This window comes from Oncorhynchus nerka, linkage group LG24, assembly GCF_034236695.1.
Source record: "Oncorhynchus nerka isolate Pitt River linkage group LG24, Oner_Uvic_2.0, whole genome shotgun sequence".
Taxonomy (NCBI): domain Eukaryota; kingdom Metazoa; phylum Chordata; class Actinopteri; order Salmoniformes; family Salmonidae; genus Oncorhynchus; species Oncorhynchus nerka.
In genome coordinates this window covers 89,933,270-89,949,990 of record NC_088419.1, presented here as the reverse complement: position 1 = coordinate 89,949,990, position 16,721 = coordinate 89,933,270, and the positions used below count along the sequence as shown (strand labels likewise).

General features: G+C 45.9%; 1 protein-coding gene across 12 annotated transcripts in view; it reads right to left on the bottom strand.

Annotated features, from left to right (window-relative positions):
* LOC115119585 (disks large homolog 1-like) overlaps positions 1 to 16,721 on the bottom strand; it is a 340,988-nt gene that overhangs the window by 49,839 nt on the left and 274,428 nt on the right. For all 12 annotated transcript variants that reach the window (XM_065009266.1, XM_065009267.1, XM_065009268.1 and 9 more), the window contains one exon: positions 7,157 to 7,265. In XM_065009266.1, coding sequence (XP_064865338.1) covers positions 7,157 to 7,265 — 109 coding nt within the window. The remainder of the gene's footprint in view (positions 1 to 7,156; positions 7,266 to 16,721) is intronic.

The following is a 16,721-nucleotide window of genomic DNA, read 5'->3' as shown; positions in this document are numbered from 1 at the left end:
AACTAGAAACTAATAATTAGCTTGTTGATAAGCTGAATCAGGTTAGTTACAACTATGGTTGGAATGAAAACCTACAGGAGGCCTGCTCTACATCCTTCTCCGGTATACTGTAGGAGAGGCCTGCTCCACATCCTTCTCCGGTATACTGTAGGAGAGGCCTGCTCCACATCCTTCTCCGGTATACTGTAGGAGAGGCCTGCTCTACATCCTTCTCCAGTATACTGTAGGAAGAGGCCTGCTCTACATCCTTCTCCAGTATACTGTAGGAGAGGCCTGCTCTACATCCTTCTCCAGTATACTGTAGGAGAGGCCTGCTCTACATCCTTCTCCAGTATACTGTAGGAGAGGCCTGCTCCACATCCTTCTCCAGTATACTGTAGGAGAGGCCTGCTCTACATCCTTCTCCAGTATACTGTAGGAGAGGCCTGCTCTACATCCTTCTCCAGTTCTCCAGTACTGTAGGAGAGGCCTGCTCTACATCCTTCTCCAGTATACTGTGCTCCAGGACTGAGGCCTGCTCTACATCCTTCTCCAGTATACTGTAGGAGAGGCCTGTTCCACATCCTTCTCCGGTATACTGTAGGAGAGGCCTGCTCTACATCCTTCTCCAGTATACTGTAGGAGGCCTGCTCTACATCCTTCTCCAGTATACTGTAGGAGAGGCCTGCTCCACATCCTTCTCCAGTATACTGTAGGAGAGGCCTGCTCCACATCCTTCTCCAGTATACTGTAGGAGAGGCCTCCTTCCTTCCAGTATGCTCCACTGTATACTGGAGAGGCCTGCTCCACATCCTTCTCCAGTGTACTGTAGGAGAGGCCTGCTCTACATCCTTCTCCAGTATACTGTAGGAGAGGCCTGCTCCACATCCTTCTCCGGTATACTGTAGGAGAGGCCTGCTCTACATCCTTCTCCAGTATACTGTAGGAGAGGCCTGCTCTACATCCTTCTCCAGTATACTGTAGGAGAGGCCTTCTCTACATCCTTCTCCAGTGTACTGTAGGAGAGGCCTGCTCTACATCCTTCTCCAGTGTACTGTAGGAGAGGCCTGCTCTACATCCTTCTCCAGTATACTGTAGGAGAGGCCTGCTCTACATCCTTCTCCAGTATACTGTAGGAGAGGCCTGCTCTACATCCTTCTCCAGTATACTGTAGGAGAGGCCTGCTCTACATCCTTCTCCAGTGTACTGTAGGAGAGGCCTGCTCTGCTCTACATCCTTCTCCAGTATACTGTAGGAGAGGCCTGCTCTACATCCTTCTCCAGTATACTGTAGGAGAGGCCTGCTCTACATCCTTCTCCAGTATACTGTAGGAGAGGCCTGCTCCACATCCTTCTTCTCCAGTATACTGTAGGAGAGGCCTGCTCTCATCCTTCTCCAGTGTACATCCTTCTCCAGTATACTGTAGGAGAGGCCTGCTCCACATCCTTCTCCAGTATACTGTAGGAGAGGCCTGCTCCACATCCTTCTCCAGTATACTGTAGGAGAGGCCTGCTCCACATCCTTCTCCAGTATACTGTAGGAGAGGCCTGCTCTACATCCTTCTCCAGTATACTGTAGGAGAGGCCTGCTCTACATCCTTCTCCAGTATACTGTAGGAGAGGCCTGCTCTACATCCTTCTCCAGTATACTGTAGGAGAGGCCTGCTCTACATCCTTCTCCAGTATACTGTAGGAGAGGCCTGCTCCACATCCTTCTCCAGTATACTGTAGGAGAGGCCTGCTCCACATCCTTCTCCAGTGTACTGTAGGAGAGGCCTGCTCTACATCCTTCTCCAGTATACTGTAGGAGAGGCCTGCTCTACATCCTTCTCCAGTGTACTGTAGGAGAGGCCTGCTCTACATCCTTCTCCAGTATACTGTAGGAGAGGCCTGCTCTACATCCTTCTCCAGTATACTGTAGGAGAGGCCTGCTCTACATCCTTCTCCAGTGTACTGTAGGAGAGGCCTGCTCTACATCCTTCTCCAGTATACTGTAGGAGAGGCCTTCTCTACATCCTTCTCCAGTATACTGTAGGAGAGGCCTGCTCTACATCCTTCTCCAGTATACTGTAGGAGAGGCCTGCTCTACATCCTTCTCCAGTGTACTGTAGGAGAGGCCTGCTCTACATCCTTCTCCAGTATACTGTAGGAGAGGCCTTCTCTACATCCTTCTCCAGTATACTGAATGGACAAATCAAACTAGCCTCTATTATCAGTTGTATGTCAACATCATAAAGGAGGAAGACCAGCCATATCAGGGCTCCAGTCAACATAAAGGACAATGGCTTCTCTAACATCAGTCAATGTATCAGTGCAGAGGATCTGTTCACTTCAGATGGTGGAGAAAATGTATATGTGTGTGTGTGGGTGTTTGTGGTGTTGCCTAAGGGTGTTTTGTACAGCACTTTGAGATATCAGCTGATGTACGAAGGGCTATATAAATACATTTGATTTGATTTGTTTTCACACATAGTCCTTTTTTACATTTTTATTAAAAAATCTCAGTCCTCTTTAAAGTGAACTCTGGGGGTGAACTCTGGGGGTAACCCCCCCCCCCCCAGTCAGTCCTCTTTAAAGTGAACTCTGGGGGTAACCCCCCCCCACACACACACAGTCAGTCCTCTTTAAAGTGAACTCTGGGGTGAACTCTGGTCAGTCCTCTTTAAAGTGAACTCCCCCCCACACACACAGTCAGTCCTCTTTAAAGTGAACTCTGGGGTCCGTCTGTTTCACACTGCTTTGAATGAGGACTAACTTCACACTGCCTTTGAATGAGGACTCAACTCTTTGTATTCACACTGCCTTTGAATGAGGACTCAACTCTTTGTATTCACACTGCCTTTGAATGAGGACTCAACTCTTTGTATTCACACTGCCTTTGAATGAGGACTCAACTCTTTGTATTCACACTGCCTTTGAATGAGGACTCAACTCTTTGTATTCACACTGCCTTTGAATGAGGACTCAACTCTTTGTATTCACACTGCCTTTGAATGAGGACTCAACTCTTTGTATTCACACTGCCTTTGAATGAGGACTCAACTCTTTTGTATTCACACTGCCTTTGAATGAGGACTCAACTCTTTTGCCAGTTCACTTCACTTATTTTATGATCCGAGTCCTTTTTGCATTCACATTGCTAAGTTTAGAAACAAACCAATATCTATTATTTTTTTAATAAACATTCCCTCAATGCACTTTGGGTTTTAACAATTTGGAAGCTAATGAATTGCATTTAGCTGAAAGATGACATAATACTTGTAATTTGAAGATAATATTAACATGTAAATATAATTGGTAACAAAATAAATAGCAGAAGAATGACTGCAGATTAAATAATGCTGTAATTGAAAATTGTATACCCAAAAAGAAGGCTGCTGGCCCTTTAAGAGGTTCTGAGTGGCGGAGCGATCTAAAAGGTACTGCATCTCAGTGGAAAAGGCGTCACTACAGTCCCTGGTTTGAATCCAGGCTGTATCACATCCGGCCGTGATTTGGAGTCCCATAGGGCGGCTCAAAATTGGCCCAGCGTCGTCCGGGGTAGGCCCGTCATTGTAAATAAGAATTTGTTCTTAACTGACTTGCCTAGTTAAATGAACAGCTTATGAAGCGCCCTCAGCCTATAGACCACAAATTACAAACAAATCATTGTGAACTAAAAATTATTTTGGAATTTCTGTGCATCCTTGACAATCGCTAATCAATATCCCAAAACAGAACACGTTTTTTCCCTAGAACCTGCACGTCATCATCTTCTCTCTTCTGTGGCATCAATGTGAGGGGTTATGACAGTAGTCTAGTGTGAGGGGTTATGACAGTAGTCTAGTGTGAGGGGTTATGTCAGTAGTCTAGTGTGAGGGGTTATGTCAGTAGTCTAGTGTGAGGGGTTATGTCAGTAGTCTAGTGTGAGGGGTTATGTCAGTAGTCTAGTGTGAGGGATTATGTCAGTAGTCTAGTGTGAGGGGTTATGTCAGTAGTCTAGTGTGAGGGGTTATGTCAGTAGTCTAGTGTGAGGGGTTATGACAGTAGTCTAGTGTGAGGGGTTATGTCAGTAGTCTAGTGTGAGGGATTATGTCAGTAGTCTAGTGTGAGGGGTTATGTCAGTAGTCTAGTGTGAGGGATTATGTCAGTAGTCTAGTGTGAGGGGTTATGTCAGTAGTCTAGTGTGAGGGGTTGTCAGTAGTCCAGTGTGAGGGGTTATGACAGTAGTCTAGTGTGAGGGGTTATGACAGTAGTCTAGTGTAAGGGGTTATGTCAGTAGTCTAGTGTGAGGGGTTATGTCAGTAGTCTAGTGTGAGGGGTTATGTCAGTAGTCTAGTGTGAGGGGTTATGTCAGTAGTCTAGTGTGAGGGATTATGTCAGTAGTCTAGTGTGAGGGGTTATGTCAGTAGTCTAGTGTGAGGGGTTATGTCAGTAGTCCAGTGTGAGGGGTTATGACAGTAGTCTAGTGTGAGGGTTATGACAGTAGTCTAGTGTGAGGGGTTATGTCAGTAGTCTAGTGTGAGGGGTTATGTCAGTAGTCTAGTGTGAGGGGTTATGTCAGTAGTCTAGTGTGAGGGGTTATGTCAGTAGTCTAGTGTATGGGGTTATGTCAGTAGTCTAGTGTGAGGGGTTATGACAGTAGTCTAGTGTGTTACAGTGTGACAGTAGTCCAGTGTGAGGGGTTATGACAGTAGTCTAGTGTGAGGGGTTATGTCAGTAGTCTAGTGTGAGGGGTTATGACAGTAGTCTAGTGTGAGGGGTTATGTCAGTAGTCTAGTGTGAGGGGTTATGACAGTAGTCTAGTGTGAGGGGTTATGACAGTAGTCTAGTGTGAGGGGTTATGTCAGTAGTCTAGTGTGAGGGGTTATGACATTAGTCTAGTGTGAGGGGTTATGACAGTAGTCTAGTGTGTGGGGTTATGTCAGTAGTCTAGTGTGAGGGGTTATGACAGTAGTCTAGTGTGAGGGGTTATGTCAGTAGTCTAGTGTGAGGGGTTATGTCAGTAGTCTAGTGTGAGGGGTTATGACAGTAGTCTAGTGTGTTACAGTGTGACAGTAGTCTAGTGTGAGGGGTTATGTCAGGGGACACAGTGTTACAGTGTGAGGGGTTATGTCAGTAGTCTAGTGTGAGGGGTTATGTCAGTAGTCTAGTGTGAGGGGTTATGACAGTAGTCTAGTGTGAGGGGTTATGTCAGTAGTCTAGTGTGAGGGGTTATGTCAGGGGACACAGTGTTACAGTGTGAGGGGTTATGTCAGTAGTCTAGTGTGAGGGATTATGTCAGTAGTCTAGTGTGAGGGGTTATGTCAGTAGTCTAGTGTGAGGGGTTATGACAGTAGTCTAGTGTGAGGGGTTATGACAGTAGTCTAGTGTGAGGGGTTATGACAGTAGTCTAGTGTGAGGGGTTATGACAGTAGTCTAGTGTGAGGGGTTAAGTCAGTAGTCTAGTGTGAGGGGTTATGACAGTAGTCTAGTGTGAGGGGTTATGTCAGTAGTCTAGTGTGAGGGGTTATGTCAGTAGTCTAGTGTGAGGGGTTATGTCAGTAGTCTAGTGTGAGGGGTTATGTCAGTAGTCTAGTGTGAGGGGTTATGTCAGGGGACACAGTGTTACAGTGTGAGGGGTTATGTCAGTAGTCTAGTGTGAGGGGTTATGTCAGTAGTCTAGTGTGAGGGATTATGTCAGTAGTCTAGTGTGAGGGGTTATGTCAGTAGTCTAGCGTGAGGGGTTATGACAGTAGTCCAGTGTGAGGGGTTATGACAGTAGTCCAGTGTGAGGGGTTATGACAGTAGTCTAGTGTGAGGGGTTATGACAGTAGTCTAGTGTGAGGGGTTATGTCAGTAGTCTAGTGTGAGGGGTTATGTCAGTAGTCTAGTGTGTTACAGTGTGACAGTAGTCTAGTGTGAGGGGTTATGACAGTAGTCTAGTGTGAGGGGTTATGACAGTAGTCTAGTGTGAGGGGTTATGACAGTAGTCTAGTGTGAGGGGTTATGACAGTAGTCTAGTGTGAGGGGTTATGACAGTAGTCTAGTGTGAGGGGTTATGACAGTAGTCTAGTGTGAGGGGTTATGACAGTAGTCTAGTGTGAAGGGTTATGTCAGTAGTCTAGCGTGAGGGGTTATGTCAGTAGTCTAGTGTGAGGGGTTATGACAGTAGTCCAGTGTGAGGGGTTATGACAGTAGTCTAGTGTGAGGGGTTATGTCAGTAGTCTAGTGTGAGGGGTTATGACAGTAGTCTAGTGTGAGGGGTTATGACAGTAGTCTAGTGTGAGGGGTTATGTCAGTAGTCTAGCGTGAGGGGTTATGACAGTAGTCTAGTGTGAGGGGTTATGACAGTAGTCTAGTGTGAGGGGTTATGTCAGGGGACACAGTGTTACAGTGTGAGGGGTTGTCAGGGGAAACAGACAGAAGACACGAAGGGCCAGTGCTCCTGAGCTCTGCCCTTAATGGGTTGAATATTGTCAATGTCGACGTGGGCAATAAAGTTTTCCCTTTTCGATTCTCCTCAGACAGAAAGCCACAGTCATGGTAGCATCGATAGCATCATGAAGGTAAAGGTTATGAAAGTACCCAGGCAGTAAAAGACAACAGTCTCCAGGTAACGGGATACAGGGCTAGAATACTGTACACTAGTATATATCATAATAATATTAATATAATCACATAGACATTATCATATACTGTACACTAGTATATATCATAATAATACTAATATAATCACATAGACATGATCATATACTGTACACTAGTATATATCATAATAATACTAATCACAGACATTATCATATACTGTACACTAGTATATATCATAATAATATAATCACAGACATTATCATATACTGTACACTAGTATATATCATAATAATACTAATCACAGACATTATCATATACTGTACACTAGTATATATCATAATAATACTAATATAATCACATAGACATGATCATATACTGTACACTAGTATATATCATAATAATACTAATCACAGACATTATCATATACTGTACACTAGTATATATCGTCTCTGTAGGTGAAAGCAATCTGCTGCCTATCAGGGCGACAGCTACAATCACCCGTCCACTTCCTTCACAACAGTGTAGACGTTAGAAGATGAAGCCGTAGACATTATCATAAGGGTTAGGATCACACGGGTTTATCAGGTACATGACATAGGTTATGAAGGGGTTAATTGAGTAATCATTACCTGACATAGAGAGTTCTCTTCTGGCTGGTCCGCAGAGAGCCACTGCTGATACTGCTGTTCATCATCTGCTCACGTAGATCATGGATCTTGGCTTCAAACCGACTGTACTCTGGAAAACAGGGGGGGGGAGAAAGGATTTTGGCTTCAAACCGACTGTACTCTGGAAAACAGGGGGGAGGATTTTGGCTTCAAATCGACTGTACTCTGGAAAACAGGGGGTGGGGGGAGGATTTTGGCTTCAAATCGACTGTACTCTGGAAAACAGGGGGGTTTGGCTTCAAATCGACTGTACTCTGGAAAACAGGGGGGAAGGATTTTGGCTTCAAATCGACTGTACTCTGGAAAACAGGGGGGAGGGTTTTGGCTTCAAATCGACTGTACTCTGGAAAACGGGGGTGGGGGGGATTTTGGCTTCAAATCGACTGTACTCTGGAAAACAGGGGGAAGGATTTTGGCTTCAAATCGACTGTACTCTGGAAAACAGGGGGGGGGGGAGGATTTTGGCTTCAAATCGACTGTACTCTGGAAAACAGGGGGGAAGGATTTTGGCTTCAAATCGACTGTACTCTGGAAAACAGGGGGGAAGGATTTTGGCTTCAAATCGGTACTTGGAAAACAGGGGGTTTGGCTTCAAATCGACTGTACTCTGGAAAACAGGGGGGAAGGATTTTGGCTTCAAATCGACTGTACTCTGGAAAACAGGGGGGGGGAGAAGGAAATTATAACTGAATGAAAAAAGAGAAAAGTGACAGTAGTCTGAAAAAAATGAGAGAGAGAGAAAATCCTCCGAAGGAAAATGAGAGAGAATCTGTCTTCAAAGACTGATTCCACTCTGTTCTGCAGAGGAAAGATGGGACTGTTTTACAGCAGATTTGATTGTTTTCTGGTGATGAACACATTACGACAGAGAGAGATTTAACTATTGTACTCTGACGTAGAGGGAGAGAGACTGAGACAAATACAAATTCTACACTGTTGCCCTGGAGCACACAAATAATTACACAGACCTCGGCCTAAACACCAACACCACGGGTAAATTCCACAAGACTGTGAACACTTCTACACCATCAAATGGACCATAAAACTCAACATCCCAATTAGGATCTGGCTAAAAATACTCCAATCAGTTATAGAACCCATTGCCCTTTACGGTTGTGAGATCTTGGGTCCCACTCACCTACCAAGAATGTACAAAATGTGACAAACACCCAATTGCAGGATTCTGCAAAAATATTAATTGTGTACAACGCAAAACCCCCAAGCAAAGCATGCAGAGCAGAAAGAGGACTATTCCCACTAGTTATCAACATCCAGATAAGACTTGTTCAATTCTACAACCACCTAAAAGGAAGTGATGCTCACATGTTTTCACCAGTGTTCTGTTGACCCAGAGGACCAGCCTGTCTGATAGGCCTCACCTACCGGGAGATGAACAGCCAGCTGGCTGTGTTCAAACACAAACAGACCCGCAGGACGGCAACACAATGAGACCAAATTACGAGGAAGCAAAAAGGTAACTATGACACACTGGAAATAATCAACCCCCCCCAAAAAAAACAGAGCAAACTAGAATGCTATTTGGACCTAAACAGAGAGTACACAGTGGCAGAATGCCTGACCACTGTGACTGGCCCTAAACAGAGAGTACACAGTGGCATAATGCCTGACCACTGTGACTGGCCCTAAACAGAGAGTACACAGTGGCAGAATACCTGACCACTGTGACTGGCCCTAAACAGAGAGTACACAGTGGCAGAATGCCTGACCACTGTGACTGGCCCTAAACAGAGAGTACACAGTGGCAGAATGCCTGACCACTGTGACTGGCCCTAAACAGAGAGTACACGGTGGCAGAATACCTGACCACTGTGACTGGCCCTAAACAGAGAGTACACAGTGGCAGAATGCCTGACCACTGTGACTGGCCCTAAACAGAGAGTACACAGTGGCAGAATACCTGTCCACTGTGACTGACCCTAAACAGAGAGTACACAGTGGCAGAATACCTGACCCCTGTGACTGACCCTAAACAGAGAGTACACAGTGGCAGAATACCTGACCCCTGTGACTGACCCTAAACAGAGAGTACACAGTGGCCGAATACCTGACCACTGTGACTGGTCCTAAACAGAGAGTACACAGTGGCAGAATGCCTGACCACTGTGACTGACCCTAAACAGAGAGTACACAGTGGCCGAATACCTGACCACTGTGACTGGTCCTAAACAGAGAGTACACAGTGGCCGAATACCTGACCACTGTGACTGGTCCTAAACAGAGAGTACACAGTGGCAGAATGCCTGACCACTGTGACTGGTCCTAAACAGAGAGTACACAGTGGCAGAATACCTGACCACTGTGACTGGTCCTAAACAGAGAGTACACAGTGGCAGAATGCCTGACCACTGTGACTGACCCTAAACAGAGAGTACACAGTGGCAGAATGCCTGACCAGAATGCCGGGATGTAGAGAGAGAGGGAGGGGGATATAGAGAGAGAGGGAGGGGGATGTAGAGAGAGAGAGGGAGGGGGATGTAGAGAGAGAGGGAGGGGGATGTAGAGAGAGAGTCCACCTGATTACATCTCTCTCTGGCTGCAACATCTGGCCAAATCTCTCCATCTCCTCTGAGAAGATGAGAGGAGGACTTACCAGGAGCTTTCACGACAGAGAAAACTGATTTGAAAACAGTTATCCCATGCAGACATGTCTAGGAAAGAGTTATACACTGATCTAGGGCTTGGTAGAACTAGTGTAACGCTCTGAGCCAATGAATTACACATCTATTACAGACGACGACAAGCATCATTCTGCCTCCAGTTCATGTAGGCCTTATAGAAGCCCTGCTTCAACCCTGGGTGGCTTATAATGGCTCCAATCAGAAGAGACAGTAAAACTAGTTGAATAATTCAAATGTTTTAGCCTACTTTGTACACTCTTAGAAAAAAGGGTTCCAAAAGGGTTCTGCGGCTGGGTTCCACGTAGAACACTCTGTGGAAAGGGTTCTACATAGAACCCAAACGGGTTCTACCTGGAACCAAAAGGGTTGCTGTGGGGACAGCCAAAGAACCCTTTTTGGTTCTAGATAGTGTAGCAATGCTCATGTCACTTTTCCAATCCGTTGGCGTTAGCAGGGAAGAGGAGAGATGGAGGCTGAATGAGGTGACCTTGAAGATAGAGTCCTCTATTTCAGTTGGTCGAGCACGGTGCTGGCATCAGTATGATAGTGGGTTCGATTCCCGGGACCACGCGGATGTAAAATGTATTACACGCATGACTGTAAGTCACTTAGGATAAAAGTGACTGCTAAATGGCATATATTCTATCATATTTACTGTAAGCGATCTATATATAATTATTAGTTATTTAACTAGGCAAGTCAGTGAAGAACAAATTCTAATTTACAATGACGGCCTACCCTGGCCAAACCCGGTCGGACGCCACTGGGCCAATTGTGCGCCGCCTTATGGGACTCCCAATCACGGGCCGGATGTGATGCAGCCTGGATTCGAACCAGGGACTGTAGTGACGCCTCTAGCACTGCATCTCGCGCCACTCGGAAGCCCTAATGATCAGATATAGGCATTGTGAATGATCAGATGTTGTCGCTACATTATCAGACAGCTGTTTTTAGATTATTTTGAGGATACAGGTCCCTTGATGGAGGAATAGGGGTGTGATGGTGACATCACAAAGGAACAAACCATAATACACAGAGTAACAACACCAACATCTACAACAACACCAACAGCAACACCAACAGCTACAACAACACCATAATACACAGAGTAACAACAGCAACACCAACAGCAACAACACCAACAGCAACAACAACACCATAATACACAGAGTAACAACACCAACAGCTACAACACCATAATACACAGAGTAACAACAGCAACACCAACAGCAACAACACCAACAGCAACAACAACACCATAATACACAGAGTAACACCACCAACAGCTACAACAACACCACCAACAGCTACAACAACACCAACAGCTACAACAACTACACCAACAGCTACAACAACACCACCAACAGCTACAACACCAACAGCTACAACACCAACAACTACAGCAATAGCTACAGCAACACCAACAGCTACAACACCACCAACAGCTACAACAACAACACCAACAGCTACAACAACACCAACAGCTACAACAACACCAACAGCTACAACACCACCAACACCAACAGCTACAGCAATAGCTACAGCAACACCAACAGCTACACCAACAGCTACAACACCACCAACAGCTACAACACCACCAACACCAACAGCTACAGCAATAGCTACAGCAACACCAACAGCTACAACACCACCAACAGCTACAACAACAACACCAACAGCTACAACAACAACACCAACAGCTACAACACCACCAACAACACCACCACCAACAGCTACACCAAAAGCTACAACAACACCAACAACACCACCAACAGCTACACCAACAACACCACCAACAGCTACACCAACAACACCACCAACAGCTACAACACCACCAACAGCTACAACACCACCAACAGCTACAACAACACCACCAACAGCTACAACAACACCAACAACACCACCAACAGCTACACCAACAGCTACACCAAAAGCTACAACACCAACAGCTACAACACCACCAACAGCTACAACAACACCAACAACACCACCACCAACAGCACCAACAGCTACACCAAAATCTACAACAACACCAACAACACCACCAACAGCTACACCAACAACACCACCAACAGCTACAACACCACCAACAACACCACCAACAGCTACAACAACAACACCACCAACAGCTACAACAACACCAACAACAGCTACAACAACACCACCAACAGCTACAACAACACCAACAACACCACCAACAGCTACAACAACACCAACAACACCACCAACAGCTACAACAACACCAACAACACCACCAACAGCTACAACAACACCAACAACACCACCAACAGCTACAACAACACCAACACCACCAACAGCTACCAACAACACCAACAACACCACCAACAGCTACAACAACACCAACAACACCACCAACAGCTACACCAACAGCTACAACAACACCAACAACACCACCAACAGCTACACCAACAACACCACCAACAGCTACAACAACACCAACAGGTACAACACCACCAACAGCTACAACAACAACAACAGCTACAACACCACCAACAACACCACCAACAGCTACAACAACAACACCACCAACAGCTACAACACCACCAACAACACCACCAACAGCTACACCAACAGCTACAACAACACCACCAACAGCTACAACAGCTACAACAACACCACCAACAGCTAACAACACCACCAACAGCTACAACTAACACCAACAACAAACCAGTACCTCCTAGATGATAGAAAAGGCAGCTACAACCAACAGCTATTAAAAAGTTCAACACCAACAACACCACTGGGGCAACAGCTGAAACAACACACACAGGGAAACACAAACAGAGAACAGCAATTCCTGACAAATAAGCATTTTTCAAATAGAAAACCGCTGTGTGCTGACCAAGTCAACAGCTACAGAACAACACCACCTGTTGTCAGCTAGAACAACACCAACAGAGGTACACCACCAACAGAGGTATGTCACTCTGCAAGATAGAGGTAGCAACAACATCATCAAAATACAGAGGCAGAAAAACACTCTCCAAAATACAGTACCTCCTAGATGATAGAAAAGGCCCCCAGCGTCCACCCACCCACCATGGGGAACCAAGCAGTTATATTAAAAAGTTCAACTGAGGCGAATACAATCCCCCGTAAAACCCTCTGGGGCTAAATTCAGCATCTGAAACAACACACACAGGGAAACACCACAACAGAGAACGTTCGGGATCAATTCCTGACAAGCCTTAAATAAGCATTTTTTCTAAATAGAAAACCGCTGTGTGCTGAAGCAAGTCTACTCTGTTGTCAGATAGAGGTAGCAGCATGAAGCACGTCTACTCTGTTGTCAGATAGAGGTAGCAGCATGTCTACTCTGTTGTCAGATAGAGGTAGCAGCATGTCTACTCTGTTGTCAGATAGAGGTAGCAGCATGTCTACTCTGTTGTCAGATAGAGGTAGCAGCATGTCTACTCTGTTGTCAGATAGAGGTAGCAGCAAGTCTACTCTGTTGTCAGATAGAGGTAGCAGCATGTCTACTCTGTTGTCAGATAGAGGTAGCAGCATGTCTACTCTGTTGTCAGATAGAGGTAGCAGCATGAAGCAAGTCTACTCTGTTGTCAGATAGAGGTAGCAGCATGTCTACTCTGTTGTCAGATAGAGGTAGCAGCATGTCTACTCTGTTGTCAGATAGAGGTAGCAGCATGTCTACTCTGTTGTCAGATAGAGGTAGCAGCATGTCTACTCTGTTGTCAGATAGAGGTAGCAGCATGAATCAGAAAGGAGCTGAGCAGAGCACTTTGCTGCCTGTGCCTGCCGTGTCCTACCACCCATCCCCGAGCCATTACTGTACACGGAATGTAATTAAGGCTGAGTAACCTAATCATACCGGAGTACCAACACACACCCCACACACAGTTTTATCTCTGAAAGACAAAGCTGTACCAACATGCTGTACTTACATAGTGCTCTGCTGAGGGGTAGCTTCTGCCTGGTGAAAGGTGCTTCTCTCTGAGTTAGAGCCTGGTCTCCGCTCTCAGTGTGTGTCGGTGACGGTGTGTGTGTGGTAGTGATGACGAGCTCTCTCTAGCGTCTGCTCCACATTGGCTCCTGTGTGTGTGTGTGTGTGTGTGTGTGTAGAGATACTATGATCTGTCTCTCCTCCAGCTTGCCTCAACGAGAAACAGAAACAACAGATGCTAAAGCACTCTCTCCTCTCCCACCTCCTCTCCCTCTCTCCTCTCTCTCCTCCTCCTCCTCCTCCTCTCTCTCCCTCCCTTCTCCCCCCTCTCCATCCTCCTTTATCATTCCTGCAATCACCCCTCCCCTTGATCAAGGCAACTTGCTTCAGGGCTGACAGGCACGCACACTGTCTGCTCTGTGTAACGTATATTACACACACACACACTTTCTGCTCTGTGTAACGTATATTACACACACACACACTTTCTGCTCTGTGTAACGTATATTACACACACACACACACACACACTGTCTGCTCTGTGTAACGTATATTACACACACACACACACACACACACTTTCTGCTCTGTGTAACGTATATTACACACACACTTTCTGCTCTGTGTAACGTATATTAAACAGGCTTTCTGAACTGTATACTGCCTAGTACACACCACTACAGCCTAGTACACACCACTACAGCCTAGTACACACCACTACAGCCTAGTACACACCACTACAGCCTAGTACACACCACTACAGCCTAGTACACACCACTACAGCCTAGTACACACCACTACAGCCTAGTACACACCACTACAGCCTAGTACACACCACTACTGCCTAGTACACACCACTACAGCCTAGTACACACCACTACAGCCTAGTACACACCACTACTGCCTAGTACACACCACTACTGCCTAGTACACACCACTACAGCCTAGTACACACCACTACAGCCTAGTACACACCACTACAGCCTAGTACACACCACTACAGCCTAGCCTAGTACACACCACTACAGCCTAGTACACACCACTACAGCCTAGTACACACCACTACAGCCTAGTACACACCACTACAGCCTAGTACACACCACTACAGCCTAGTACACACCACTACAGCCTAGTACACACCACTACAGCCTAGTACACACCACTACAGCCTAGTACACACCACTACTGCCTAGTACACACCACTACAGCCTAGTACACACCACTACTGCCTAGTACACACCACTACAGCCTAGTACACACCACTACAGCCTAGTACACACCACTACTGCCAAGGCCTCTATATTATAATTACACCATACTTTCCCCACAGCCCATACACGCAGAGAAGACCCCTCACGCTGAACCAAGTCAATGACACACACACAATGGCTAATTATGTACAAGGGTAATGGTTGGTCTGCAGCCTAGCTCTGGCATGTATGCTCCTGCCCCAGTTTGGATCTGGGTCCCCTGCCCTGGATAATGGCCACAGTACACAGACCCCACGCTGGCCCCGGTATGCTGGCCCCGGTACACTGGCCCCAGTACACTGGTCCCGGTACACTGGCCCCACGCTGGCCCTGGTACACTGGCCCCACGCTGGCCCTGGTACACTGGCCCCACGCTGGCCCTGGTACACTGGCCCCACGCTGGCCCTGGTACACTGGCCCCACACTGGCCCAGCTACACAGGCCCCACACTGGCCCTGGAATTAGCACAAGTAATAGCAAATTTCCATGGAGGCTACTAGCTAAATATGCTAACAAGCACAAAGACAGGAAATCCAGCTCATAATGTTATACATGTGTAGGTAAGAGCTACCGAAATGTCATTTTTGGTGACTTTGGACATTTACAAGCGAATGTTAACGAGAGACATTGTAAAAATGAACAAAGTTTTGACGCATGCTTGTCTAGAGGAAGAACAGTACTGGGTCTGTAGCAGCATGTATACACGCTGTGTCTGTGTGGAGTCTGGAGTCACTAAGGCAACAGGCCTGCCTGCTGTGCTCGGAGAAGAGGGGGGAGGAGCAGACAGGCTGAGAACGAAGAGGAGAAAAAACACAAAGGAAATCAAGATATCAATGGCAGCTACACAAATAACTCATCCAAAGGGCTTTGACTTCTCCAACACGGCAGAAAGATGACACAATACGATGCCCTTATACCTTATTAATTCAACCACATAGGGGTTGGGCTGACGCAGAATTAAAGGAAAATAAGATAAAATCGATTGCTGTGTTTCGTAAACGCAGATCTAAAATGGTTCTTATTGTAATTTCTGCTCGGCATCAGACTCATTTTGTGCTTCAGTTGCACTTCTCCACTGGGATGAGAATTCACTAATGGTCTATCAGCAGACAGCGCTCTCTGACTGATGTGTACCGACGTTTCTCTGCTGCTGTTCTCAGGGTAGCCTTTTCTCCGGTAAAATTCAAGATGAACTTTTTAAAGCAAAACATTAGGAAAATGTAGCTGGCTAAATTCTTTCTATAATAAACATCAGAAATATGATGAGCATGCATCGTTTTTGCAAAACTACCTTGCTTTTTCATTGTAAGCTCATTTACGTGTGCGGCTGCCAGCCAAATAGCGTTTGCACTGATGAAAATTAAGGTATTTTCTGTTGAATGTGTTGTTCCCTGATCACTCTACTGAAGCAAAAGAACACTGTTGACTTTCAATATAAAACACGAGCCCTGTCAATACACAGCTGGACTCACCTGCTCCTGCTTTCTCCTGTTGTGCTGTTTACAAACAAACACATGACTGGCTCAACTGTTCTGGGGAACTATGGTAAGCTTCATAATGTAAAATAATGTTACAGGTGAAATGAAGAACGCAATCTGTTATTATCTCCTAACGTATTGCAGGTATTTACTCAAAAAGTAGCTACAAATATTGTTATTTTTTGAAAAACAACAAAGAAATCATTTCAACAGTATGGATGGTATTGAAAAACCATC